Genomic DNA, 25028 nt, shown 5'->3' with positions numbered 1-25028 from the left:
GCTACCCTGGAAGTTAATATAACTAACCCAAGTCATCAAGAAAACTATATTCTATCATCAATTCACACTCAAACACCAGGAAAATTATGATTATACTTTATATTTCATTATAATTCCAAAAAGACACAATAAAATGATTCTCCTGGTAGTGTCTTCAGGGACCGATTGCTTCTGCTTCTTTGCGTGAAGGAATCCCTAAGGAGGAAAGATTCCCCCCTCCCCCCCAACTGTCAGACTCCAACCGCTCCTCTTTTGTGCAATCAGCCTTAGAACATTTCCCAGACGCCAATAATTGACCTCCCGGAGAAACATGCGGTAACCGCCTAACCATAATTGGGGAAAACTGAACCAGGGTCTGGACTTAGGCACCGGCACAGAGAGGACTGGGGAGATTTCATGGTGGCCAGAAGGACCATGGGAGAGCTGGTTCGATGATCCCAAAGGCCCTAGATACTAGCTGGTTGGGGACCCGTTGCGTATCTCGTGCAAGATTCAGCTTCTCTCAGCGTCTGGGAACAGCGTGCTCACATGCCAAGCTTTGGACTACATTTCCCAGACGGCTTTACTCCCCGGGCTGTCGCACTTTACTAGGGCGTGTCTTGGAAGAGAGGCCACAGCCGGCGAGCACCGCTGGGGCATCTCGCTCACCTCCGGCAGCCGCACCTGCCTCCCCGCGAGATGATTGGGGTCCTGCTCCTGCTCCTGCTACTCCTCCTCCCCTTTCTCCTGTACATCGCTGCACCCCAAATCAGGTCTGTGCAAATGTATTGCCTTCTCTTGAGAAGTCTTCGGGGGAAACATTCATCCCCATCGAAGCTCTGTTCTTCAAAAGAAGGAAAGGGAGACTCCCCGCGGGGCTCCAAGTAGGGGAGTTCGGTTGGTCGGAGGAGGTCCAGCTGCCCTGGGTGAGGAGGGCGATACCAGGAGACCCCAGGACGTGGGAAGGGGCTGCAGTCCGGAGCACCCTGCTTTGTTTCCTCAGTGCGACTCGTGACATCTGCAGCTCCATTGCTTGCTCTCTTGTTGCTGTTAGATTTGCTTTTTCTCTGGACAGATGTAGTAAAGGAGAGAATTGAAAGGGTTTCATCACATTCTCCTGCCTTCGCAGCAGGAGTTGGGGGTGGGAGGTGGTCCGAGCCCTGCTCTGGGGTTTGGGGGTGGGGAGGAGAGGTTGAGGGTCGTGGTCTCTTGACCAGGTGACACATCAGCCAATGGCTGGCTGAGTGCCCCGGAGAATCAGCAGCGAGTTGCACACTGCTGATTGGTGCTGAGTAAATCACCAGTAGTGACGGTGGACCAGTGACTGAAGACACACATTCCTTCCCTCGGTGGGGATTGGATGGGCGGGGGAAAGGGGACGCGGTCACTGTCTGAGTGGAACTGGAAGGCGCGCTAGATCACCCTCTGCAGTTTCTTACCACATTCACCCCTTCTTCCCTTTCTCCCCACCTCCCTCGAGCCCCTCCTCCAGTTGTATTTTTCCTCCCCTCCGCACACGCAGTCTTTCCACCTCTAGGCACACATGGGCGTTGGTACTGGGCCGAAACGCTCCTTTTTATCTCTTTCCGCCACGACATCCTCTTATCCACATAGAATCTCACTGAAGAGTTGAACCTGAACTGAAAATAGTGCTCATACCTCAGCAAGATTTTTCTAAGGAAGGTTACACTCCAAGGGTGATGTTCCAAACCACCTAGCTAGGTCATGGGGGCTCGACCAGAGCTGGACTTTCATAGTTGATTGTCTCTTCTCTTCCTGCTGGTTAAGCAGAAGGAAGAACTGGGTAGAGGCCCTGATATGTTGTGGCTCCTGGAGCTAAAGCTGAAGGAATGTGGGAAACTGAGCAGGGAGGCTTGTTCTGAGCAGGAAGATATCCGTTGGTGGTCACCTTGAGTTAGTTTGCTTCCTTCATGGCCTGTTTGCTCTAAGCAGGAACTTGAGTGGCTAGAAGTGTGTACTTTGCAATTCTAAGTTCAATGAAAAAGGTTGAAATGCTCTTAAAAATGCATCTCCCAGTCAACAAATTGTTTTAAATTGAGCCCCCAAGATTTGCAGAGAAAAGAACAATTCGAGGCCTACTAATACCTGTTTGTGCATTCATTCTTTTGGAGAAGCAGGATGAAGGAAGAAGGACTCAAATCAGTGAAACCAGGACTTGAATCTCAGCTCCCCTTTGTACTTACTTACATTATTCTTTGTCTTATTTATTTATTTTTTCTAAATGTATTTATTTATTTTTGGCTGCGTTGAGTCTTCGTTGCTGTGTGCAATCTTTCTCTAGTTGTGGCAAGCAGGGGCTACTCTTCGTTGCTGAGTGCAGGCTTCTCACTGCGGTGGCTTCTCTTGTTGTGGAGCATGGGCTCTAGGCACACAGGCTTCAGTAGTTGTGGCACGTGGGCTCAGTAGTTGTGGCGCACGGGCTTAGTTGCTCCGCGGCGTGAGGGATCTTCCCGGACCAGGGCTCGAACCCGTGTCCCCTGCATTGGCAGATGGATTCTTAACCACTGTGCCACCAGGGAAGTCCCTCTTTGTCTTATTTTTAAGTGTGTGTGTGTGTTTCTGTTCGTTTTGTCCAGGTTGACAAGTTTTCATAATTTTAACTCTGTGTTGGGTAAGCTGTTTTATTAAGGCCATAAAGTGACTGTTACGGACAGATTAACATCAGTGAACCAGTTCTTTCTTTTTCTAGGCTGAGTCTTGTGATTTCCTAAGCCTAAGAAAGAGCTCCACCAGGATCCTGGCTAAACAGATATTCATCAGTTCTTGTAACTGCAGGGAACAGTGCTAAGGTTTGCCCTTATAATAGAATCACTTCTGTCCTCAAGCAAGAGCAGAAACATTTGAACAAGAAAATCTTTTTTTTTAAAATAAATTTATTTACTTATTTATTTATTTTTATTTTTGGCTGCGTTGGGTCTTCGTTGCTGCACACGGGCTTTCTCTAGTTGCGGTGCGCGGGCTTCTCATTGTGGTGACTTCTCTTGTTGCGGAGCATGGGCTCTAGCCGCGCGGGCTTCAGTAGTTGTGGCACGCGGGCTCAGTAGTTGTGGCTCACAGGCTCTAGAGCGCAGGCTCAGCAGTTGTGGTGCATGGGCTTAGTTGCTCCGTGGCATGTGGGATCTTTCTGGACCAGGGCTCAAACCCGTGTCCCCTGCATTGGCAGGCAGATTCTTAACCACTGTGCCACCAGGGAAGCAAGAGCAAGAAAATCTTAAGAGCAGAAAATTTTGTTTTCTTTCCTCCAACCTTCCTTTAATCTATAAAAAGGCAGCAGTAGAAGGAACCAAAACAGCCCTCAGCCTTGGGACCTGTAGACGCGGGGATATTGCAGGAATCTCTGGCTGAGACAAAGAAAATGAAGAACTGATGAGCTCTCCTCTGTCTGCAGGAAAATGCTGTCCAGCGGGGTGTGTACATCAACCATCCAGCTTCCTGGGAAGGTCGCTGTGGTCACTGGAGCCAACACAGGCATCGGGAAGGAGACAGCCAAAGAGCTAGCTCAAAGAGGCAAATTCATCTGCTTCTAATTCCCTCCTGCCACTGTTGTTTTTTTTTAATTGAAGTATAGTTGATTCACAATGTTAATTTCTGCTGTACAGCAAAGTGATTCAGTTATACATATATATACATTCTTTTAGTAATATATTCTTTTCCATTGTGGTTTATCATAGGATATTGAATATAGCTCCCTGTGCTATACAGTAGGACCTTGTTGTCCATCCATTCTATATGTAATAGCTTGCATCTGCCAATCCCTAACTCCCAGTCCATCCATCCCCCACCACCCCCCTCTTGGCAACCACAAGTTTGTTCTCTATGTCTGTGAGTCTGTTTCTGTTTTGTAGATAGGTTCATCTGTGTCATATTTTAGGTTCCATGTATAAGTGATATCATATGGTATTTGTCTTTCTCTTTCTGACTTACTTCACTTAGTGTGATAATCTCTGGTTGCATCCATGTTGCTGCAAATGGCATTATTTCATTCTTTTTTATGGCTGAGTAGTATTCCATTTTATATATGTACCACATCTTCTTTATCCATTCATCTGTCAATGGACATTTAGGCTGTTTTCATATCTTGACTATTGTGAATAGTGCTGCTATGAACATAGGGGTGCATGTATCTTTTTGAATTATAGTTTTGTCCAGATATATGCCCAGGAGTGGATTGCTGGATTATATGGTAATTCTATTTTTAGTTTTCTGAGGAACCTCCATACTGTTTTCTATAGTGGTTGCACCAACTTATATTCCCACCAACAGTGTAGGAGTGTTCCTTTTTCTCCATACCCTCTCTAGCATTTGTTATTTGTAGACTTTTAATGACGGCCATTCTGACTGGTGTTAGATGATATCTCACTGTAGTTTTGATTTGCATTTCTCTAATAATTAGTGATGTTAAACATCTTTTCATGTGCCTATTGGCCATCTGTAGATCTTCTTTGGAGAAATGTCTATTTAGGTCTTCTTCTTGCTACTGCTATTTTATCCCTTGCAGTGATGACCGTTCTCATTATTTCCTCCCAGTCTTGGAATTCAAGAACATTCCAAGCGCCCCGCTGATTTGCTGGTCTGACACTAGTACAATGTTCTACATATAATGGACACAATGAATATTATTGATTTATTTTTCTTTCCTGATTTGTTCATCAGATACCTCTGTGTGAAGTAGGGGTAATTCCTTTTTTAAAAAAACAGTAGAAAATAACATTTAACATTAGTATTAGGTCTTTGATGCTCACTCAAAAACAGAGCCGACAGTTTGTCTCTTTTATATGTTGGTTGACAGGAGCCCGTGTATATTTAGCTTGCCGGGATGTGCAAAAGGGGGAGTTGGTGGCCAGAGAGATCCAGGTCATGACAGGGAACCAACAGGTGTTGGTGCGGAAACTGGACTTGGCTGATACTAAATCTATTCGAGCCTTTGCTAAGGGCTTCTTAGCAGGTAAGTGTGGAACTGGAGACTATGCTGTGGGTCTTGCAATCAACATGGCAGACTTAGCTAAAAGGAAAAGATTCCTCTCCCTCTCTGACACATAGAAATGCTAGACAAAATATAGCCAAAAACTTATGATTCATAGGTGAACTCATTAGTAACAAAGGGAAATACTCAAGAGGCAGAAACAAAAAGTGAATTCAAAGGTTCATAACAGTGCATAAGAACTAAAGCCAGAAATCTCATACGTGTACCAGAACTCAAAATGGGCTTTAAGGTCTGGAGTCCAAATATCCGTACAGGGATAGGAGATGAGACCTCAGGATGTTGAGGGCTGGGTTGCTGTCTGTATCTGAGGCTCCACATAAGGTTGGGATTCGCAAAAAGCCATCTGGTCCTTGGTACAGGGAGCTTAAAAAAAAACCCAGGTCACCAGCTCAGGGGCCTGACAAAGAAGCTTAACATCTCTTAGAACATGGATGAATAAATGGTCATCTGCAAGAAATTAGAACTTCAAGCTGACATCATTTATGGGGTGGGGGGGAATCCATTCACACCACCAAATGGTGCAAGAAACTTGAGCGGAGAAATTAACGTAAAACCCCGTAGTATCACATCAAAATTGAGTCCAAGAGCACTCTGTAGGCTTATTCCCTCATAACCCAGGGATCTAGGCCTCCCAAGGGAAGCAACTTCCACTGATATATACTTTTAGTCAGAAATTACAACTCATATGAGGAAATAAGTCATAAGAGAGAGTTGGCAGATGAAACAAAGGGGTGAAACCAGTGTTTCTTTGTGGACCTGAATCTGAGTGGCAGGGAGGCATAGAGAGTATCCTTTTTCTCTTGTTTTGGAATTTCCCATTCAGCTTGGGAAGTCTTTCTGTTGGGAGAGATAGACAGAACACTTCCCCAAAGCACTGAGTAAGTAGCTCCTGAATTGGAAAGATTGGAAAGGCCATTTGGTAATGTCAGGTGGAATTTTGCCCTGTATTAAGGGTACGTATGATTCAACTAAAGTCTTAAAATGAAAAAACAATACAAAATAAGTATGAGGGGAAAATAGAGGAAAGATTGAAGCCATGCATCCTCATTTTCAAAGCATGGGTATGGGGCAGATTTCAAAGATGTAACAGCTGTGGCTGGCCACTTCCACACTCCATCCCCTCTTCCCTGCAGAGGAAAAGCATCTCCACATTTTGATCAACAACGCAGGAGTGATGATGTGTCCCTACTCCAAGACAGCCGACGGCTTTGAGATGCACATGGGAGTCAACCACTTAGGTAAGAAATTGTGTCTCATCACAAAGCTAGAGGGAAACTGAAGTTCTCCTTGGAAAACTTAGGGTCATATGGAGCCTTCTTTGTGGTGTGATTGGACCTTTGGGCCATAATAGACTATAAGTGTATAATGAATAGTGTTGTCCTGCCTGAAAGCTCAGGCTCGCTTGAGGTTCCTCCCACTTTTAATCTGTGCTTCAGATTCAATTTACCTTAGAATATTTTTGAACAACCTAATTGGATTGGGGCTGTGTTGCTTTCTTTGTAGAAACCCTTGTGGCCAGCATCAAGTAGAGGCCGCCTGCCCTTAAACAGTGATGTTATTCAAAGTTGGAATAAGACATGACTTCGTATTCATATTCACATAATCCAGACCTACCTCGTAGAAAGATGTCTCATGTCTTTGGCTGTTCCTATTTCCCTAAACCGTCACTGAACTTATTCTGTAGTTGATAATGAATTAATGAGGCAAAAAGCCTTATTCTTGAATGCTCTGCCTTCCATAGCTGAGCCCGGCTCACCACTACTCCCTTCACCCTCACATTGGCCCTGAACTCTGTTAATTCTACTTTTTCTCAAAGGTCACTTCCTCCTGACCCACCTGTTGCTAGAGAAGTTGAAGGAATCAGCCCCATCAAGGGTAGTGAATGTGTCTTCCTTAGCACATCACCTGGGAAGGATCCACTTCCATAACCTGCAGGGTGAGAAGTTCTACCATGCAGGTCTGGCCTACTGTCACAGCAAGTTAGCCAACATTCTCTTTACCCAGGAACTGGCCCGGAGACTAAAAGGTAAGCTTAGAAGAAATGAGTGTGGAGACATGAGTCAATGGGAAGTAGCTAAAAGCCACAGGAATAGGAACTGTTTTCTGGAGCCCATCCTCTGGACAGGACCTGCTTCCATGGCTCTACCTGGGTATAGTTTTAGTAAACAGCCCACAAGTGAATGTTGGAGGTGACTGGGAGGTAACGGGAAAATTCTGAAGGCTGGGCTTTGACAGTTACTAGCTGCATGATCTGCAGCAAGTTGCTTAACTTTTCAAGACTTATTTCCTCATATGTAAAATGGGACTGCTTCACGGGTTATTGTCATGATTAATTCAGGCCTCATGAGCAAATCAAGTTTTTTGACTCGTAATGAAACTAGATAGAAGGGAGGGACCAGAACTGGCACTGGCTACAACCATTGGGATAAAACAGGTACTGGGACTATGGAGGGGGTCTCCCTAACAACAAAGGGTCAAATAAGAGGGAAATGTATGCTTGAGGAGGGGAGTCTCCTGTCACAAATAAACAGAGGTCCTTAGAATGGTCTACTATGGATTTCCAATAAATAGAACAGGAAATCCAGGGTGGACAATTAGAGTTGCTTAGGATTAAGGCAGGCAGAATTCAGGCTGAAGGTATCAGACACATTATCCGCATCACTGGAACAGGATCGTCAAACCACATGGACAGCTGTGAGATGGAGAGTTATGTCTATGCCCAGGGCATAACATCCTTTGTCAGCTTGGGATGGATCAGGGTAACTGGATGGTGGAAACTATCCAAAGGTTGGTCAGGGAGCTAGGGTGGCCTGGAAGTGGAGAGCATAATTGTGATAAATGCTATAAAGGGGAATTACGAGGACCTATAATGGATTGGCAGGGGGGTGGTGGGGAGAACCTTATTCAGTCTGAAGGATCAGGAAGGACTTTTCTGAGGGAGTGAGTTGCAAGCTGAGCCCTTGCAGGATGATTAGAAATTAAATGGGTAGGGCTTCCCTGGTGGCGCAGTGGTTGAGAGTCCGCCTGCCGATGCAGGGGACACGGGTTTGTGTCCCTGTCCGGGAAGATCCCACATGCCACGGAGCGGCTAGGCCCGTGAGCCATGGCCGCTGAGCCTGCGCGTCCGGAGCCTGTGCTCCGCAACGGGAGAGGCCACAACAGTGAGAGGCCCGCGTACCGCAAAAAAAAAAAAAAAAAAAGAAAGAAATTAAATGGGTTACAGTGTGGGTGGGGTGAGGCAGCTGAGGGGGCTGAGGAGCATTCCAGGCAGAAGGAAGAGAATGCATAAAGCTCTGGTCTCTGCTTGAGAAACTGAGAAAAGGCAGTCATAGTTAGAATGTAGAAAGCAAGAGGTCTGAGCTGAGTCTGGTAAAGTAGGTGAAGGTGAAATCCAGAGAGGCCACAGTAAGGATTTTAGTGTTTATTCTAAGAGCAATGGAAAACCATTAAAATGAAATCCTTTTTTAAAACGAGGGCAGGAGTGGATGCAGCAGGTGATTTCTGTGGTTGAGGTAAGAAGTGAGGGTAGCTTGGACTAGGGTGGTGGAGATGGAGGGTAATAGACACTCCTGAGAGATATTTAGGATGTGAAAATCACAGGGCTTGTTGATTGGAGATGTATGGTGAGGTGGTGGATCCTTAAGGACTGGTCCTGTGTGCCTGCCTGGTTGAAAGTGTAGGAAACACTGCAAGAACCAGGTTTAGCCTTAAATATATGAAGTCAGTTTTGGACCTCTGAGTCTGCATTACTATGGGTCATCTAGAGTAGATGTCAAGTGGAAAATAATACAGGTCCACAGTCCTTTTTCTGTAATTGTGAAATCCACAAAGGCCTGAAAACTCAGTTTTTTCCTAAGCTTGATACCAAAACTCATTTGGCAGCAAAACCTCACCTGTAGTAGGGAGAGTAGGTAATAGACATTTTATATATATAAAATAAAATTTTAAAAATTGGAAACATTTCTGACCCCAGGGTTTCTAGAAAAGAATTGGGGACCTGAAATAGCACATGCATAAGTGTCATTTAGCACTTATCATGCACCAGAAAGAATTCTAACCTCTTTAACACATGAACTCATTTAATTCTGAAAACAGCTCCGTGAGGTGTAGGTATTATAATTATCCCTATTTTACAGATGAGGAAACTAAGTCACAACATCAGGAAGGTCACACAGCTAGTGAGTGGTAAAGCTTGGATTTGAAACCGGGCAGTCTGACTACAAAGTCCATACCCTTAACCACCACATTATACTGCCTTTTATTGTCAGCCAAGAGTTAAAAGGAGCCACTTGGACCATAGATAAAAATGAGTGCTATAAAGTTACAGAGAGGGAATTTAGTGAGACATGAGAACTCTTAACATTTAAAGTTTGGGTAGAAGATGATGACCCGGTCCAGGAAACAAGAGGATGCATCCAGAAAGGTTAAAAAAACCCAGAAGAGGTGTGAGATCATGGAAGCCAGTGAAAAGGCAGCTTTAGGATGAGAGTGGTTAACAATGTCAAGTGCTTCTGAGAGGTCCTTGCTCTGCTGCTTCCTAGCAGTTAATAACCTCTCTGAGCCTTAATTGTAATCTGTGAAATGAAGGTATAAATTACTGTGAGGAGTGCTTGCGATAGCATCATGGGAAGGGAGTCCACACGGGGCAAATGTTTATTCATGTCTTCTGCTGTCTTTGGCCACTTGGAAACATCAAGACCTGTCTTCCCCTCTCTATATGGCATCCCCGCATCAGGCTCTGGCGTTACAACGTACTCTGTACACCCTGGCACAGTCAACTCTGAATTGGTTCGGTACTCATCCCTCATGAGATGGATTTGGTGGCTTTTCTCCTTCTTCATCAAGACCCCTCAGCAAGGAGCCCAGACCAGCCTGTACTGTGCCTTAACAGAAGGTCTTGAAGCTCTAAGTGGCAACCATTTCAGGTATGAATGTACCTGTTTTTGAAGATGGAATTTCATTGCCCACAGGAAATAATTTGGATTTGTCTGGTATACCATACCCTTTTAATTTATTTTTTTGGGGGGAGCAGGTGTTTATTTATTTAAATTTTCATTTTATATTGGACTATAGTTGATTTACAATGTCGTGTTAGTTTCAGGTGTACAGCAAAGTGATTCAGTTATACATATACATATATTCATTCTTTTTCATATTCTTTTCTCATATAGGTTATCATAGAATATTGAGTAGAGTTCCCTGTGCTATACAGTAGGTCCTTGTTGGTTATCTATCTTAGATATAGTAGTGTGTGTATATTAATCCCAGGCTCCTGATTTATACCTCTCTACCATGTTTCCCCTTTGGTAACCATAAGTTTGTTTTCGATATCTGTAAGTCTGTTTCTATTTTGTAAATAAGTTCATTTGTGTTATTTTTAAAAATTAGGTTCCACTTATGAGTGATAACATATGATATTTGTCTTTCTCTGTCTGACTTACTCCACCTAGCACCTAGTATGATAATATCTAGGTCCATCCATGTTGCTGCAGATGGCATTATTTCATTCTTTTTTATGGCTGAGTAATATTCCATTGTCTGTATGTATACCTTACCTTTTTTAAAAGGTACATTGTCCAATATGGCTTTTGTCTCTTGACTCTAGGGATGAGGGTAGTTAATGATGCTGCTAATGATGCTGATGTTTTATCTTTTAATAGGGGAATTTGACCCATTCACATTTTTTTGTGGTAACTGCTAGGTTTGATTTTATTCATGCCGTCTTTTATATGGATGATTATGCTTTCTGGTTGTTTCTTTTCTTCCTACATTTTTTAATGTCAATCTAGTTTTCTTTGTTCCTTTTTGGACTCCTAGTTCTACTTTTTCACATTAAAAAGAATTTGAATCTATATTTCTTCCTTGCCTTCAGGACTAAAATAGTATCAATGGACTCCCTTCTTGAATAAGTGAAGACTTTTAAAACTTTGTATTTTAGGGAATTTTGAATGTACACAGGAGTAGACAAAATAGCATGTTGAATCCCCATATACCCATAATCAGCCTCAACAACCATTTAACCCATGGCCAATCCTGCCCCATCCCCATCCACCACCCCTTCCCATATTTTTCTCATTCCATATTATTTTGAAGCAAGTTCCAGATATCACATAAAATCAAAATTTTAACACGGTTTCACCTCCACCTTCAAGATTTGTGGAAATAATCTGAAATTTTAGAGAAAGGGCTGTAAATAAATTCAGATTGGAATGAAAGGTAGACAGTCAGATCATGAAAGGTCTATAATGCCAGGCTTAGAGAGGAGCCACAGAAGTTGTTTCAGTAGAGAGAGCCACAATCTGGTCTGTGGTTTAGAAAAATATCCTTAGTAACTCCGTTTGATGAATGAATGAAGTACCCCAAATGAGAGAGAATGAGTTTCTGATGTAGGGTAATGACAGCCGGAATGAGGAGAATGGTTTAAGTGAGAGACCCTGAAGAGGCAGCATTTTTACCACTTTTACCACTTGATGACCAACAAGTGAGGATTTGGTGACCTGGGTTCAAGCCTGACTTATTAGGAGATTAATTGTGACATTAACTGAGACAGAAGTTGTAGGTAAATAATGTGTATAACTTAGGGTTCTTTGATTCCAAACCAGTGGAAATGGACTCTGGCTAACATAGCAAGAAGAGAATTTATTAAAATATGGGGATACTCCTAGGTTCGAAGGGAAGACTGAAGAGTCAGGCTTCGAACAGTCAGAATGGCCAGTCAGCTGGCCAGGACCCTGCTGCTGGAGTGAGTGAACGCCAGCTGTCTTCAGTCTGTTGTGTTGCTCACCATCCACTCTCCAGGGAGGAAGCATTGGGTCTCCTTCCTGCCCCGATCATCGCCTCCATCCTCTCACCCCCACTCGCTTGGCTGCAGGAGGACAGGCAGGCATTTGATTAATGGGCTCTTCAAACTATATCCAAGAGGAAGAGGTAATTCCATAGAAAGAAATCAGGTTTCTATTGCCAAAAGAATGTGGGATGGGTGTTCAACCAAAGAGGAACAATTGCCCACTACGTAATAAACCTGGCTCTGTACATGTTGAGTGTGTTATCCGTAATTTATGTGAGTAGAACTGTGTAGCGGATAGTTGGAAATGCAGGTCTGAAGTGCAAGAAGATAGATTATTTAGTTTTGTACACTGGAATGATTTTCCAAGAGTGACTGGATTCTTCTTCCCTGGAGATTTTTAAAAATGAAATAACCCTTTATCTTGGTTTTGACTGAATGGCTTAGAGTCAGCTTCAAATCCATAGTTATTGAATTGACTTTTGAAGAGCCTTTCCAGTACAATGGATTCTTAATTTTAAGCATTTTGAAGATCCAACCACAGCCATGTAGACCACTAGCAAGACATGAACATAGAAGTCTGTCTTGATTGAAGCTTTAGGACCTTTGCACTGGTTGTTCTTTTCTGCCTGAAACTATTAATCAACTTTTTGTCTTTATAGATTTGCCTATACAGTTGGAATTATATAATATATGGCCTTTTGTGACTGGCTTCTTTCACTTAGCATTACATGTTAAAGGTTCATCCATGCTAGAGGGTGTATCAATACTTCATTCCTTTTTATTGCCAAATATCTTATTTTATGGATACACCATCTTCATTTATCCATTCATCAGTTGATGGGCATTTGGATTTTTTCCCATTTTTGGGTTGTTAAGATAATGCTGCTATGAACATCCGTGTACACATTTTGTATGGATATTTCTCTTGGGTATAAACCCAGAAATGGAATCTCACTGGAATATGGGTCATATTTTAACTCTACTTTAGCTGTTGAGAAACTACCAGACTGTTTTCCAAAGTGGCTGCACCATTTTACATTGCCACAAGCAGTATATGAGGCTTCCAATTTCTCCACATCCTTGTTAACACTTGTTATTGTCTGTCTGTCCTTTTTTTTTTTTTTTTTTTTTTTTGCGGTATGCGGGCGTCTCACTGTTGTGGCCTCTCCCGTTGCGGAGCACAGGCTCCGGTCGTGCAGGTTCAGCAGCCATGGCTCACGGGCCCAGCCGCTCTGCAGCACGTGGGATCTTCCTGGACTGGGGCACGAACCCACGTCCCCTGAATTGGCAGGCGAACTCTCAACCACTGCACCACCAGGAAAGCCCTGTCTGTCTGTCCTTTGATATTAGCTATCTGAGTATATATGGAGTAATATCTCACTGTGGTTCTCATTTGCATTTTCCTGCTACTGATGTTGAACATCTTTTCATGTGCTATTGCCCGTTTCTATATCTTTGTTGGAGAAATGTCTATTCAAATCCTTTGCCCATTTTTAAATTGGATTGTCTTTTTGTTGTTTAGTTGTAACAGTTCTTTATATAATCTAGATATGAGTCCTTTATCAGGTATATGATTTGCAAATATTTTCTCCCATTCTGTTGGTTTGTCTTTTCAGTTTCTTCATGATGTCCTTTGAAGAACAGAAGTTTTTAATTTTGATGAAGTCTCATTTAGCTAGTTTTTCTTTTATCACTTGTGCTTTTGGTGTCTTATCTAAGAAACTCTTGCCTAGCCCCAGGTCAAAAAGATTTATTACTGTTTTCTTCCAACAGTTTTATAGTTTTAACATTAAGTTCAGGTCTATGATCCTTTTGTTTTTCTTTTTGAATTTTATTTTATTTATTTTTTATACAGCAGGTTCTTTTTTTTTAACATCTTTATTGGAGTATAATCGCTTTACAGTGGTGTGTTAGTTTCTGCTTTATAACAAAGTGAATCAGCTATACGTACACATATATCCCCATATCCCCTCCCTCTTGCGTCTCCCTCCCTCCCACTCTCCCTATCCCACCCCTCTAGGTGGTCACAAAGCACCGAGCTGATCTCCCTGTTATACAGCAAGTTCTTATTAGTTATCCATTTTATACACATCAGAGTATACATGTCAATCCCAATCTCCCAATTTATCACACCCCCACCCCCACCCCCGCCACTTTCCCCCCTTGGTGTCCATACGTTTGTTCTCTACATCTGTGTCTCTTTTTCTGCCCTGCAAACCAGTTCATCTGTACCATTTTTCTAGGTTCCACATACATGCGATAGTACATGATACTTGTTTTTCTCTTTCTGACTTACTTCACTCTGTATGACAATCTCTAGATCCATCCACATCTCAACAAATGACTCAATTTTGTTACTTTTTATGGCTGACTAATATTCCATTGTATGGTACCACATCTTCTTTACCCATTCATCTGTCGATGGGCATTTAGGTTGCTTCCATGACCTGGCTATTGTAAATAGTGCTGCAATGAACATTGGGGTGCATGTGTCTTTTTGAATTATGGTTTTCTCAGGGTATATGCCCAGTAGTGGGATTGCTGGGTCATATGGTAATTCTATTTTTCGTTTTTTAAGGAACCTCCGTACTGTTCTCCATAGTGGCTGTATCAATTTACATTTCCACCAACAGTGCAAGAGGGTTTCCTTTTCTCCACACCCCCTCCAGCATTTGTTGTTTGTAGATTTTCTGATCATGCCCATTCTAACTGGTGTGAGGTGGGTGATACCTCATTGTAGTTTTGATTTGTATTTCTCTAATAATTAGTGATGTTGAGCAGCTATTTTTTAAAAAATTTATTTATTGTTTATTTTTGGCTGTGTTGGGACTTCGTTGCTGCACGCGGGCTTTCTTTAGTTGCAACGAGTGGGGGCTACTCTTCGTTGCGGTTTGTGGGCTTTTCATTGCAGTGGCTTCTCTTGTTGCAGAGCACAGGCTCTAGGTGAGCAGGCTCAGTAGTTGTGGCGCACGGGCTTTGTTGCTCCACAGCATCTGGGATCTTCCCAGACCAGGGCTCGAACGCGTGTCCCCTGCATTGGCAGGCAGATTCTTAACCTCTGCACCACCAGGGAAGTCTCTGTCGAGCAGCTTTTCATGTGCTTCTGGGCATCTGTATGTCTTCTTTGGAGAAATGTCTATTTAGGTCTTATGCCCATTTTTTGATTGGGTGGTTTGTTTTTTTAATATTAAGCTGCATGAGCTGTTTATGTATTTTGGAGATTAATCATTTGTCCGTTGATTCGTTTGCAAATATTTTCTCCCATTCTGAGGGTTGTCTTTTCGTCTTGTTTGTAGTTTCCTTTGCTTTGCAAAAGCTTTTAAGTTTCATTAGGTCCCATTTGTTTATTTTTGTTTTTATTTCTATTACTCTAGTAGGTGGATCAAAAAAGATCTTGCTGTGATTTATGTCAAAGAGTGTTCTTCATATGTTTTCCTCTAAGAGTTTTATAGTGTCCGGTCTTACATTTAGGTCTCTAACCCATTCTGAGTTTATTTTTGTGTATGGTGTTAGGGAGTGTTCTAATTCCATTCTTTTACATGTAGCTGTCCAGTTTTCCCAGCACCACTTATTGAAGAGACTGTCTTTTCTCCACTGTATACCCTTGCCTCTTTTGTCATAGATTAGTTGACCATAGGTGTGTGGGTTTATCTCTGGGCTTTCTATACTATACCATTGATCTATATTTCTGTTTTTGTGCCAGTACCATACTGTCTTCATTACTGTAACTTTGTAGTATAGTCTGAAGTCAGGGAGTCTGATTCCTCCAGCTCCATTTTTTTCCCTCAAGACTGCTTTGGCTATTAGGGGTCTTTTGTATCTCCATACAAATTTTAAGATTTTTTGGTTCTTGTCTTGTAAAAAATGCCACTGGTAATTTGATAGGGATTGCATTGAATCTGTAGATTGCTTTGGGTAGTATAGTCATTTTCACAATATTGGTTCTTCCAATCCAAGAACAGGGTATATCTTTCCATCTGTTTGTGTCATCTTTGATTTCTTTCATCAGTGTCTTATAGTTTTCTGAGTACAGGTCTTTTACTTCCTTAGGTAGGTTTATTCCTAGGTATTTTATTCTTTTTGTTGCAATGGTGAATGGGATTGTTTCCTTAATTTCTCTTTCTGATCTTTCATTGTTAGTGTATAGGACTGCAAGAGATTTCTGTGCATTAATTTTGCATCCTGCAACTTTACCAAATTCATTGATTAGCTCTAGTAGTTTTCTGCTGGCATCTTTAGGATTGTCTAAGTATAGTATCATGTCATCTGCAAAGAGTGACAGTTTTACTTCTTCTTTTCCAGTTTGTATTCCTTTTATTTCTTTTTCTTCTCTGATTGTCATGGCTGGGACTTACAAAACTATGTTGCATAATAGTGGCAAGAGTGGACATCCTTGTCTTGTTCCTGATCTTAGAGGAAATGCTTTCAGTTTTTCACCATGGAGAATGATGTTTGCTGTGGGTTTGTCATATATGACCTTTACTCTGTTGAGGTAGGTTCCCTCTATGGCCACTTTCTGGAGAGTTTTTATCATAAATGGGTGCTGAATTTTGTCAAGAGATTTTTCTGCATCTACTGAGATGATCATATGGTTTTTAGTCTTCAATTTGTTAATATGGTGTATCACATTGATTTATTTGCGTATATTGAAGAATCCTTGCATCCCTGAGATAAATCCCTCTTGATCATGGTGTATGATCCTTTTAATGTGTTGTTGGATTCTGTTTGCTAGTATTTTGTTGAGAAGTTTTGCATCTATATTCATTAGTGATATTGGTCTGTAATTTTCTTTTTTTGTAGTATCTTTGTCTGGTTTTGGTATCAGGGTGATGGTGGCCTCATAGAATGAGTTTGGGAGTGTTCCTTCCTCTGCAAGTTTTTTGGAAGAGCTTGAGAAGGATGGGTGTTAGCTCTTCTCTAAATGTCTGGTAGAATTCACCTGTGAAGCCATCTGGTCCTGGACTTTTGTTTGTTGGAAGATTTTAATCACAGTTTCAAATTCATTACTTGAGATTGGTCTGTTCATATTTTCTGTTTCTTTCTGGTTCAGTCTTGGAAGGTTATACCTTTCTAAAAATTTGTCCATTTCTTACAGGTTGTCCATTTTATTGGCATAGAGTTGCTTGTAGTAGTCTCTTAGGATGCTTTGTATTTCTGTGGTGTTTGTTGTAACTTCTCCTTTTTCATTTCTAATTTTATTGATTTGAGTCCTCTCCCTCTTTTTCTTGATGAGTCTGGCTAAAGGTTTATCAATTTTGTTTATCTTCTCAAAGAACCAGCTTTTAGTTTTATTGATCTTTGCTATTGTTTTCTTTGTTTCTATTTCATTTATCTCTGCTCTGATCTTTATGATTTCTTTCCTTCTACTAACTTCAGGTTTTGTTTGTTCTTCTTTCTCTAGTTCCTTTAGGTGTAAGGTTAGAATATTTACTTGAGATTTTTCTTGTTTCTTGAGGTAGGGTTGTATTACTTATAAACTTCCCTCTTAGAACTGCTTTTGCTGCATCCCATAGGTTTTGGATCATTGTGTTTTCATTGTCATTTGTCTCTAGGTATTTATTGGTTTCCTCTGATTTCTTCAGTGATCTCTTGATTATTTAGTAATGTATTGTTTAGCCTCCATGTGTTTGTGTTTTTTACTTTTTTTCCCCTGTAATTGATTTCTAATCTCATAGCATTGTGGTCAGAAAAGATGCTTGATATGATTTCAATTTTCTTAAAGTTACTGAGGCTTGATTTGTGACCCAAGATGTGATCTATCCTGGAGAATGTTCTGTGTGCGCTTGAGAAGAAAGTGTGATCTGCTGTTTTCGGATGGAATGTCCTGTAAATATCAATGAAATCTATTTGGTCTATTGTGCCATTTAAAGCTTGTGTTTCTTGGGCTTCCCTGGTGGTGCAGTGGTTGAGAGTCTGCCTGCCGATGCAGGGGACACGGGTTCGTGCCCCGGTCTGGGAAGATCCCACATGCCGTGGAGCGGCTAGGCCCGTGAGCCATGGCCGCTGAGCCTGTGCGTCCGGAGCCTGTGCTCTGCAACGGGAGAGGCCACAACAGTGAGAGGCCGGAAAAAAAAAAAAAAAAGCTTGTGTTTCTTTGTTAATTTTCTGCGTGGATGATCTGTCCATTGGTGTAAGTGAAGTGTTAAAGTCCCCCACTATTATTGTGTTACTGTCGATTTCCTCTTTTATAGCTGTTAGTAGTTGCCTTATGTATTGAGGTGCTTCTATGTTGGGTGCGTATGTATTTATAATTGTTATATCTTCTTCTTGGATTGATCCCTTGATCATTATCTAGTGTCCTTCCTTGTCTCTTGTAACATTCTTTATTTTAAAGTCTGTTTTATCTGATATGAGTATTGCTACTCCATCTTTCCTTTGATTTCCATTTGCATGGAATATCTTTTTCCATCCCCTCACTTTCAGTCTGTATGTGGCCCTAGGTTTGAAGTGGGTCTCTTCTAGACAGCATATATATGGGTCTTGTTTTTGTATCCATTCCGCAAGCCTGTGTCTTTCGGTTGAAGCATTTACTCCATTCACGTTTAAGGTAATTATCAATATGTATGTTCCTATTACCATTTTATTTTTTTAAATTTTTTTAAATTTTTTGTTTTTGCGGTATGTGGGCCTCTCACTGTTGTGGCCTCTCCCGTTGTGGAGCACAGGCTCCGGACGCACAGGCTCAACGGCCATGGCTCACGGGCCCAGCCGCTCTGCGGCATGTGGGATCTTCCCGGACCGGGGCGCGAACCCGTGTCCCCTGCATCAGCAGGCGGACTCTCAACCACTGCACCACCAGGGAAGCCCCCTATTACCATTTTCTTAATTGTTTTGGGTTTGTTTTTGTAGGTCCTTTTCTTCTTGTGTTTCCCACTTAGAGTAGTCCCTTTAGCATTTATTGTAGAGCTGGGTTGGTGGTGCTGAATTCTCTTAGCTTTTGCTTGTCTGTAAAGCTTTTGATTTCTCCATTGAATCTGAATGAGATCCTTGCTGGGTAGAGTAATCTTGGTTGCAGTTTCTTCCCTTTCATCACTTTAAATATATCGTGCCACTCCCTTCTAGCTTGTAGAGTTTCTGCTGAGAAATCAGCTGTTAACCTTATGGGAGTTCCTTTGTATGTTATTTGTTGTTGTTCCCTTGTTGCTTTCAATAATTTTTCTTTGTCTTTAATTTTTGTCAATTTGATTACTGTATGTCTCAGCGTGTTTCTCCTTGGGTTTATCCTGCCTGGGGCTCTCTGCGCTTCCTGGACTTGGGTGGCTATTTCCTTTCCCATGTTAGGGAAATTTTTGACTATACTCTCTTCAAATATTTTCTCGGTTCTTTTCTCTCTCTCTTCTCCTTCTGGGACCCCTATAATGCAAATGTTGTTGTGTTTAATGTTGTCCCAGAAGCCTCTTAGGCTGCCTTCATTTCTTTTCATTCTTTTTTCTTTATTCTGTTCTGCAGCAGTGAATTCCATCATTCTGTCTTCCAGGTCACTTATCTGTTCTTCTGCCTCAGTTATTCTGCTATTGATTCTTTCTAGTGTATTTTTCATTTCAGTTATTATATTGTTCATCTCTGTTTGTTTGTTCTTTAATTCTTCTAGGTGTTTGTTCTTTAATTCTTCTAGGTCTTTGTTAAACATTTCTTGCATCTTCTTGATCTTTGCCTCCCTTCTTTTTTTTTAATTTATTTTATTTTTTTATTTTTGTCTCTGTTGGCTCTTGGTTGCTTCGTGTGGACTTTCTCTAGTTGTGGTGAGCGGGGCTACTCTTCATTGAGGTGCACAGGCTTCTCATTGTGGTGGCTTCTCTTGTTGTGGAGCATGGGCTCTAGGCACGCAGGCTACAGTAGTTGCGGCTTGTGGGCTCTAGAGTGCAGCCTCCGTAGTTGTGCTGCCTGGACTTAGTTCCTCCGTGGCATGTGGCATCTTCCCTGACCAGGGCTCGAACCCGTGTCCCCTGGATTGGCAGGTGGATTCTTAACCACCATGCCACAAGGGAAGCCCTGCCTCCATTCTTTTTCTGAGGTCCTGGGTCATCTTCACTATCCTTATTCTGAATTCTTTTTCTGGAAAGTTGCCTGTCTCCACTTCATTTAGTTGTTTTTCTGGGGTTTTATCTTGTTCCTTCATCTGGTACATAGCCCTCTGCCTATCTTTCTGTGAATGTGGTTTTTCTTCCACAGGCTGAAGAATTATAGTTCTTCTTCCTTCTGCTGTCTGCCCTCTCTCCTTTTTTTTTTTTTTTTTTTTGGCCATGCCACACAGCATGTGGGATCTTAGTTCCCCGACCAGGGATCAAACCTGGGCCCCTGGCTGTGAGAGCAGAATCCTAACCACTGGACTGCCAGGGAATTCCCTATGATCCATTTTTGTTAATTTTTGTGTATGGTATGAGGTAGGGTTCCAACTTCATTCTTTTGCATTTGGATATCCAATTTTCCCAGAACCATTTGTTGAAAAGATTATTTTCTCTTTGCTGAATTGTCATGATAGCTGTATTAGTCCATCTTGGGCTACCATAACAGAATACCACAAACTAGATGGCTTAAATGACATTAATTTATTTTATCACAGTTCTGGAGGCTGGAAGTTCAAGATCAAGATGCTGGCAGGGCTAGTCTCTGGTGAGGCCTCTCTTCTGCATTGCAGATGGTTACCTTCTTGCTATGTCCTCACATGGCCTTTCCTCTGTGTGCATATATTCTTGGTGTCTCCTTCTCTTCTTAATAAGGACACTAGTTCTGTTGGATTAAGGCCTCACCCTTATGACCTCATTTAACCTTAATTACCTCCTTAAAGACCCTATCTTCATTATAGTCACATGGGGGTTAGAGCTTCAACCTATGGATTTGGGGGGACATGCATCAGTCTATAACAGTAGTATTACCAAAAATCAATTGACTGTAAATGTGAGGGTTTACTTCTGCACTTTTAATTCTATTCCATTCATTTACATGTGTATCCCTATGCCAGTATAACACTATCTTGATTATAGCAGCTTTATAGTAAGTTTTGAAATTGGTCAATCTTTTACCTATACTGATTAATACTTACCAAAGTCCCACTGGAAATATCAGCATCATGACCATGCTGATGTCATAACCATACTTCAGTACTTCTTATTGTATGTAATAGTTGAATTTTGTATTTGAATAATTTTTACAGCATGTCTTAGCTTACAGGGCATTTTCATGTCCTTTGTATCATTTGCTGTTCACCATAAACTTATAAAGAATTTAAGGCTTAGTGCATTGGAGGCTGTAGAGGCCTACAGAGGCCAAGTCATTTCCAGAGAGTCAATCAGACCCTCTTGGTCATCAGTGATAGTCTTTTCACTCAGAAATGGCAGGTTTTGCTGGTGGTATTGGTGAGTTCCCTTAAACAGAAGTACTACACTTATAAGGCTTGTTTTTTAAATGCAAAGTCATCTTTAAGTATTTTTTTTCAACCTTTCATGTATTTAAGAACCATCTGGAGAACTGGTTGAAAACAGATTCCTAGGCCTCAATCCTAGAGATTCTGATTCAGCAGGTCTGGGGTGGGGCCTGAGAGTTGGCATTTCTAGCAAGTTCTCAGAGAGTGCTCCTGCTGTTTGTCCACAGCCCAGAGTTTGAGTAACACGGTTTTAATGGACATAGTGTTAGGAGTTTGCTTCACATGGTTGTTTCAGACTTATCAACTCTCCTTTTTACCTTCAGAGTTTGCTTAGATGGTCCAGGAAGCAGTTTTCTTGAAACCGTATAGTTTTAAAAATTGTTTCTCACATGACATCAAAGATCGTGAGCCTTTTACTCAATCATTAAAAAAGAAAATAACCCTTCATTGAATCCCTGCTGTGTACTAGATGCAGAGAATACAAAAATGAGTAAAAGAATTATCCTTGAGAAACTTTTCTGGGTGGTGAAAAGTTGGGACACCCCTCCTGCATTTAATGGGGACTTAAAACAATTGTAGTTACAACAATGAAGAGAAGGTATATGAAACACCTGGGACCTTGTTATTACCATTTCTTTTCTGCTATCATCTTTTACTTCTTTTGCTGGTTATGAAGCTGACTTTACTTGTTCTTTGAGTTTAAAAACAGTTATAACTGCAGGTAGATCAGAAAGAAGAAGGTTTTTTTTAACCACTCCAAGCATCTATGACCAATGTAAATAGCAGTATCTCAGCTACATGACAGTGTACAAGGTCCTATAGAGTGGACCTTAGAGACATGTTTGAATAAGATGGACATACACAGGAGTCAGACAGGCACTGATATTACAGTTAAATATATATATATATATACACACACACAAAGGGGAATATAAAGACTAATTGATACACATTATATATCAAACAAAGCATTCTGATCCGGTGTGGTCTAGTGAGCTCCAAAATGGTAATTACATTTTCTCTGAGGTAAACATTGGAGGATGCAGAGACAGGGCAAACACTGGTCCTGTGAAGCACCCAGAGCACATGTTGTCCCTGGGTTGTTTTTCTGTTGTGTTCCTTATCCCAGGCAGAGAGCAGACTGCATTCTTAACCCTGTGTTTTAAGCCTTTCTGTTTCCTTTCCAGTGACTGCCATGTGGCATGGGTCTCTGCGCAGGCTCGTAATGAGACAGTAGCAAGGCGGCTGTGGGATGTCAGCTGTGACCTGCTGGGCATCCCTGTGGATTGACAGGTGACGGCAGTTGGAACCAAGAGAAGCCTGCAGTAGACTACTAAGTACTCCCTGCCAAAATGATTCTCCTTCAGGATGGCCAAAACCTTGAGCACAAAGAAAGCAAACCTTCCAGCCTTGCCTGCTTGATGTCTGATAAAAGCCCAGTGTACACTGCCAGATTCATCTAACTCCTTGCATTTGTCCAGATTAATTTTGCTCCTGTTACTGCCAGAGTTACTAGAGATAATAGGATAAGTAGACCTTCATATGACCTCCAAGCTCATATTTTCCTTCTGAAGCCTACTACCTAGGAGAACCTAAGCTATGGCAGGGGTTAATTTCTGGCACTTTGGATTCGTTTCTGTTCTCTTTGTCCACAATGTAGTTCCTCCCAACCAAACAACCTTCAAGGGGGCCATCCTTTAGCCTTAGCTAAACTCCAGGAGTCACAGTGGCTTGGCTCAAGAGCAGGGTTTGTCCCTCACCTCTTAAGAAAACCATCATGGCACCAACATCTGGATTCTTTCAGGAAACTTCACTGAATCTGGATTGTGGCATGGCTTTATCTCTGACAACCTAAAGCCACTGCTGCTAAAACACTTTCACATGCCTAGACCACAAAAGAGCTTCCTTTTCTAAGAAGTGGGTGGAGTTTACAGGATGGCAGAAATTTGGGGAAAGGCAAAAATAAAAATCAAATTTAAACTGTCATTCATTTTCCTGCTGTTTCTCAAATCAGCAAGAGGGTAGTGAAAGAAGCAGCTTGAGAAGGTAGGCCACCTGACTTCAGTTACTGACCCTAGATCCATGGAGGCCTCCTTTTTGTGCCTTGGTTTCTCTTAGAAAACCAGAAGGGAAAGGCTATTTAGTGATTGTCCCTGAGTATATCTTTGTGTGTGTTCTTGTGTATTTATGCAGCTGGGAGTATTCAAAATAGTCACAAAGGAACAGTATTAAACTGGACCCCCGTGCAGGTAAATAATCAGAGACGGAGCAGACCTGTGTCATTCAGTCTTTGATACAATGGAAAATGAACTCTGTATATGCTGATAACTACCCACCAAGAAGCACATGGGTGGCAGGGAAGAAGTCCAAAAAAGAGAAGAATCCTGGAAGATAATGCATGCAAAGGCACTGAAGGGACTAGAAAAGGGTTTTAAAAAAAAACACACACACACTCACACAACAGCTAAATATGTTAGTAATATCCAGCAATAGAAGAATTGAGGGTGACCACCTGAGTTCAAGTAAGACGGGAAAGGCACTATGTTAAGCACCAATCAACCTATGTGGTAGAAAAAAAAACCCAAACAAAAACAAAACAACAAACAAACAAAAAAACCCCAATTATTTATTCAGCAAAATTATCTTAAGGACTGATATTGGTAATTATAGTCAATTTAAATATCTTTCAGGGCATTTCTTTACATTATCTTGACAAGATTAAAATGTCTACTGTATTTGCTAGAATTCTACAATTTATTTGGAGAATGTTTATCAAAAGTAATGCTGCCAAAGGAAGGCTGAGAAATTGGTACTGTTCCATCACTTGTTTGGAGTACATTCTTCTAATAGAGTTTGTGATTTTCTTGGACTAACAACTTACATGTTCACTTTGGTGGAGAAAAGAGTTATAGGACCACAGTCTTCTCATATTTGTAAATAATCTTTTGTTGAACTTGTTTTGACCATTAGGCTATATATTTAGACATGGTCATTTTATGGAAAAATTGGAAAACTTTTGATAATAGTGCAGAACTGAGTTAATACTTTACTTAATTTATATTAACTGTCAATGACAAATAAAATATTTGATTATTTATCATGTTTTTATTTACCAGAATAAAAACTGTAAGAATTAAACATTTAATTTGAGTCAACAGAAGAAAACAATTAAATGAAAGCTTAATTAGGGTCAAAAGAAGAAAGCACTTTTTATTACTATGGTTATGCAATCATTTCTTGTTCATGAGGATAATTTGTCCCAGAGTCAGCCACAGTACAGTCTCAATTCAAACGCCATTAACTTGGGTTGTGTGATAATTTGATTATTCATTCACCCATTTTCTACTAATCTTTTATGATGCTATTCAAAGATCACGTTTTCCATCCCAGGCTATTTGTTACCTCTCCTTTTTGTACTTGTCCCTTCTGTAACACAATGCTATGGGACCTACAGTACACTGCCACTAACAACCTGACTTTTCTCTCTCTCTCTATGCTCAATGAATATTAGCAGCTCAACAAAAGTTTGTTGAATCAATGGTCTTTGAACTCAGTCTAATAAGGGTCCAGGAGATATAAATCACCAAATCATTTCCCTCTGAACAGTCATATGTCTTTTAATACGTGTGGGCAGTCTTAAGTATTGGGCTGCCAAGCAAACATTTCAGAACGGGCTCCATAGGCACACCATCAGCGAAAATAGGAATTTTCGTCCACTAAACCATGAAAACCTACGGAGTGCAGGAAAAGACTTCGTAATTGTTAACAAATTACACTTAGTGAGAAAGAGACCTGATGAAGCCAGGTCCACCTTGCTCACTACATATAAATAATACACATAAATTACATATATACATATGTATACACACATATATTACATATATAAATAATAC

At 41.3% G+C, this 25028-nt stretch overlaps 1 protein-coding gene across 1 annotated transcript; it reads left to right on the top strand.

Annotated features, from left to right (window-relative positions):
- Positions 1–678: 678 nt before the first annotated feature.
- Positions 679–22582, top strand: RDH11 (retinol dehydrogenase 11; the record flags this gene model as incomplete). The annotated part of the gene is made up of 7 exons (XM_079700374.1): positions 679–752; positions 3389–3507; positions 4790–4945; positions 6118–6222; positions 6801–7010; positions 9720–9909; positions 22323–22582. 7 exons carry the CDS (start codon positions 679–681, stop codon positions 22423–22425), a joined length of 957 nt encoding a protein of 318 aa, XP_079556500.1. The 3' UTR covers positions 22426–22582.
- Between the last annotated feature and the right edge of the window lie 2446 nt (positions 22583–25028).

This window comes from Hyperoodon ampullatus (genome assembly GCF_949752795.1).
Source record: "Hyperoodon ampullatus genome assembly, chromosome: 3".
NCBI lineage: Eukaryota > Metazoa > Chordata > Mammalia > Artiodactyla > Ziphiidae > Hyperoodon > Hyperoodon ampullatus.
The sequence above is the reverse complement of the archived record's forward strand: the minus strand, read 5'-3'. Positions and strand labels throughout refer to the sequence as shown.